Source organism: Terrapene carolina, unplaced genomic scaffold (genome assembly GCF_002925995.2).
Source record: "Terrapene carolina triunguis isolate 2854851 unplaced genomic scaffold, T_m_triunguis-2.0 Scaffold230, whole genome shotgun sequence".
Lineage (NCBI taxonomy): Eukaryota > Metazoa > Chordata > Testudines > Emydidae > Terrapene > Terrapene triunguis.
In genome coordinates, this window is record NW_020664581.1 from 1,264,876 (window position 1) to 1,269,616 (window position 4,741).

A 4,741-nucleotide genomic window follows, 5' to 3' on the forward strand; every position below is an offset into this window, starting at 1 on the left:
TCTCTGCGTCACGCCAGACCCCTCAGTGCTGCTCCATCTCTCCGCCTTGGGCCGGGCCCTACTGCAAAGCTCTCTTCTGCCAGACATGGGGACAAGGGTTTGGCCTGTGTCACTGTCACTCCAGATCCTGCCCCTGGCCTGGCTCCAGCTGGGGCCAAATCTCCTGTTGCTGTGTCTTGGTCTGATCCTTGTGCACTTCCTGCATGAGGCCATGGGCACCCCTTGTCACACTTCAGACCATTTCTCCAGTTTGTCCAGATCAGTTTGAATTTTAATCCTAGCCTCCAAAGCACTTGCAACCCCTCCCAACTTCGTATCGTCCACACACTTTATAAGTGTACTCTCTATGCCATTATCTAAATCATTGATGAAGATACTGAACAGAACCGGACCCAGAACCGATCCCTGCGGGACCCCACTTGTTATGCCCTTCCAGCATGACTGTGAACCACTGATAACTACTCTCTGGGAACGGTTTTCCAACCAGTTTTGCACCCACCTTATAGTAGCTCCATCTAGGGTGTATTGCCCTAGTTTGTGTATGAGAAGGTCATGCGAGACAGTATCAAAAACCTTGCTAAAGTCAAGACATACCACATCTACCACTTCCCCCATCCGCAAGGCTTGTCACCCTGTCAAAGAGAGCTACCAGGTTGGTTTGACACGATTTGTTCTTGACAAATCCAGGCTCACTGTTACTTATCACCTTATTATCTTCTAGGTGTTTGCAGCCAATCATCCGGCCAAGGGCCCCGTCCCCCCACCCCGCCCCAGCCCAGAGCTCCCCAGCCTCCCTCACCTCGTCGTCCTGGCTGTACTCATTCGCCGTCAGGATCAGCTTGATGCCCTGCAGCGTTATCTTCAGGTCACAGGTGGCCGGTGGGCGCAAATGCACCGTCAGCTTCCTGGTGGTGGCGATCTGGAAATGCCCAGGGAGGGTGTAAGCGGGAGGAAGGGGCCAGGCTGGGAGCAATGGAAGCAGGCTGCTAGTCAGGAAAGGACCCACCTTCTGCAGGCGCGCTTCCCACCATCCAGTGCCCCCGGGAGCCAGGCCAGACAGCTAACACTCCTGCCCCGCTCCCTGCAGTGCCTCTCGAGTCAGAAACTGATTCTGACCCCCTGGGTAACACCGACCGGAGACCCTCGCCCCGTGCTTCCTGCATCCAGCCCGACCCTGGTCAATTGTTCCCGTGGTTAACTGCCCTCACTGATAAAAGCTGAATGTGCCCGGCTCCAAGCTACCAGTCACTGGCTGTGTTGTGTCTCTGCTAGCCTCAGGAGCCATCAGCTAGCAAAACCCTTCTCCCAAGGGAGATACAGACTGGGGCCAAGTCACCCCTTCACCTTCTTTGTTGAGCTCTCACCCTTCAGTCAGGCTCCTGGCTCTTGTCTGGCCGCTCTCCAGTTTCTCCACACCCTTTCGATGTGTGGACACGAGACCTGGGCCCCGCCCTCCCGGGACAGTCTGACTCGTGGTGGCAGCACCTCTGCCCGACTCACTACTCTGCCGCTCGTACGGCTGGGGACGGCACTGGCTTTCCTAGCGACACCATCACCCTGGGAGCTCGCACAGGGCTGCTGGAACGAGGGTGCTGGGCGGCGGCAGCAGCCCCAGGCTTGGAGTAATAATAGCAACCAAATGCTTGGCCTCCATCACCTACAGGGCCCGTGGTTTTGTTCAATGGCTTTCAGCTCCCACGGGTGACCCGACGACCCAACGTTATCAGGACCAGCCCGATATTAGGGGCTTTGTCTTATATAGGCAACTATTTCCCTCCCCGCATCCTGATTTTTCACATTTGCTGTCTGGTCACCCTACAGCGCCCCGGAGCTCACGTTCAGCTAGTTTCCACCACGACCCGTAAGCCCCTGGCAGAGTCACTGCTTTGCAAAGTCCGGTCCCCCCGCCCACGAGTGTGCCCGCCATTCTTGGCTCCTAACGCCTGCTCTTGCATTTCACTGTGTTAAAACATGGGGTTCAGTGCAGCAGAGAGCGGCCCCGCCACCATGTACTGGTCCAGCACTGCCTGTATCTTCTGCAAACGTCACTCACCATTGCTTTCTGTTTTCTTCCTGATCACTGATGAAGATACTGAGTAGCACTGGGCCTAGAGCAGATCCCTGCAGGACCCCCCTAGAAATAGCCATTGGATGCTGATTCCCCACTTACAATCACTTTTCCAGCTCGGTCTGTAATCGTTTAGTGTGGGCTGGACGGATTTTATAATCGTGCTCTGTTGTTTTTGATCAGAACATGCTGAAGTACAAAATCCAATGTCTTGCAGAGGCCAAGTACATTATGTCAACAGGTCCCTTCATCAACCAAACTTTGCATCATCAAAAATGGTATCAGATTTGATTGACAAGCGCTATTTCCCATAAAACCATTTTGACTGGCGTTAATTACGCTGCCACCCTTGGGAGAGGCCAGGAGGGGGGTAGCTGGGAGTGGCCCCCCCAGCCAGAATTCCTGCCCCATCCCCTACAATGCCCCCTGCTGGGAGAGGCTGGGAGTGGGGTAGCCAGGAGCGCCTCCCCCCTGCAGCCAGGGCTCCTGCCCCGCTCTCACAGCACCCCCTGCTGGGAGAGGCTGGGACCGGGGTAGCCGGGAGGCCCCTCCCCCCAAACCCAGTGCTCCTGCCCCGCTCTCACAGCACCCCCTGCTGGGAGAGGCTGGAACCGGGGTAGCCGGGAGGACCCTCCCCCCAAACCCAGTGCTCCTGGGTTATCCCATCAATTCCCTGGGAAGTACAAAGTCACGTCCCTTGACTCCAGCGACCCACTTTGCTTGGCCCGCCCCCTGCAGGCTCCCTGCGGAGTGTGTTGCCTCACCTTCTGCATGGCTGCACACAGGATGCCATTTCCCTGGTGGTATGGGACCTCCACGGAGCCCAGAAACTGCACGTTGAACCTCTCCACCCAGGAAGGGTTCCGCTTCAGCCCTGAAACAGAGTCACACAAGCCCTGGAGAAACCCATCAGCACCAAACGACCGGGCTTCTCCCAGCCAGCAGCCCCCCGCTGAGTGCGGAGGGAGCCAGAGGCACTGCGCGCGCTGAGCTGGAGGCAGGGTCGCAGGAGACCCGCAGGCGGGCTGGGCACTGGGGAGCGCTGGCGTGCCGGCACACAGAGCTGCCTGCTGTTTGGCTGACAGAAGCATGCACATCAGAGACAGGAAGAACCCCCCGGGTACGTTCTCTAGTGCCCTGCCCTACGGACCCCCACCTCCTCCCAGTGCCCACTCGTCCGAGATACCCCTCGCACCAAAACCTGCCCCATAACAGCAGTGCCCTTTCCCCCCACTGCGGCCCCAGCAAACGCCTGGCCGCTGTGCTGCCCCCTCAGGCGCTCTCAGCCAGGCCAGCTCCTGGCTTCCTCCCCCCTCTGAGGATCTGGGCTGACTCCTGGGTTGTTCCTGCCCAGGGCTCTGACCTCCCACAGGGTTCCCAACTTCTCCTGATTTAGAATCGTAGCACTGGAGGGGACCTCGAGAGGTCTCTAGCCCAGTCCCCTGCACTGAGGCAGAACTAAGTATTATCTGGACCATCCCTGACAGGTGTTTGTCCAACCCGCTCTTAAAAATCCCCAATGATGGAGATTCCACAATCTCCCTAGGCAATTTATCCCAGTGTTTAACCACCCTGACAGTTAGGAACGTTTTCCTAATGTCCAACCTAAACCTCCCTTGCTGCAATTTAAGCCCATTGCTTCTTGTCCTATCCTCAGAGGTTAAGGAGAACAATTTATCTCCCTCCTCCTTGTAACAACCTTTTATGTACTTGACTTAGTATCATCTGTACGTACGTGTCAACAATGGGCTAGTGAAGATGCCAAACAAGCCTGGATCTAACAGAGACCCCACGAGGCTCTGCTCCCAGCTCCCTATTGTCTCTTCTCCACGGGCTACTCCCTATCAGTGCTGCTCCTGCCCCGCTTGAGCTCCCGCTCTGCATCACGCGTGCCCGGGTGGGAGGGCAGGGCTCCTGTACTTGGTGTGATAATGGGGCACAAGCTTACCCCAACTGTGAGCGCAGCTGCAGAGGGAGGCAAGTTTATACGGTGGCTCAGTAACCTGTGACAACAAAGGTCGGTGGGTGGGGAAAGGGGCAGAAAAGAGAGCGACAGAATTAGCCTAAACAAAAAGGCCTCCTGGCAGAACTCCTGGGCCGGATTAAGATCATGCCTGCTGCAGGAGAAGTGTGGGACCAGAAATCCGGGCACTGACATTGGTGTGCTGGAAATTCGATCTAACTGGTGCACACAGTAACGAGGGGCTGTTTCGCCTTCACCGGCTTCTGGGGTCCTTACAAGAAAAGAGATTGGGGGGGAGGGTGAAAATGACCAGAGGGGAGCTGCTGGGTCCCATGATGCTGGATGACTGACAGACGAGTAGGGGAAGCAGCAAGTTTCCCAATCATGGCTGCACCATCTCCTGGGACCCCAGACCTCCATCATCCCGATCCTTACAGGGGGCCTGACCAGACCAGGCCGGAAGGAGGGACCCAGATGACATCACCTCATCAGCAGCTCCAGCCTAATCCTGGACACTGCTTGGGACATGAGACATCATCTCCCCCGTTCCCCCAAAGTGTGTCCTGCTCCTTCCCTGCCTCGTTTCTCCTCTTTCCTCTCCCGCTCCCGCTCCTTCCCTGCCTCGTTTCTCCTCGTTCCTCTCCCGCTCCTGCTCCTTCCCTGCCTCATTTCTCCTCGTTCCTCTCCCGCTCCTGTTCCTTCCCTGCCTC

General features: G+C 57.0%; 1 protein-coding gene across 1 annotated transcript in view; it reads right to left on the reverse strand.

Moving 5' to 3' along the window:
* LOC112101947 (C-Jun-amino-terminal kinase-interacting protein 2-like) overlaps nt 1–4,741 on the reverse strand; it is a 96,906-nt gene that overhangs the window by 22,708 nt on the left and 69,457 nt on the right. Inside the window, exons 8-9 of the mRNA XM_029912486.1 lie at nt 2,833–2,942; nt 800–919 (exon numbers count right to left, since the gene is read on the reverse strand). Of these exons, the coding sequence (XP_029768346.1) occupies nt 800–919; nt 2,833–2,942 (230 nt within the window). The remainder of the gene's footprint in view (nt 1–799; nt 920–2,832; nt 2,943–4,741) is intronic.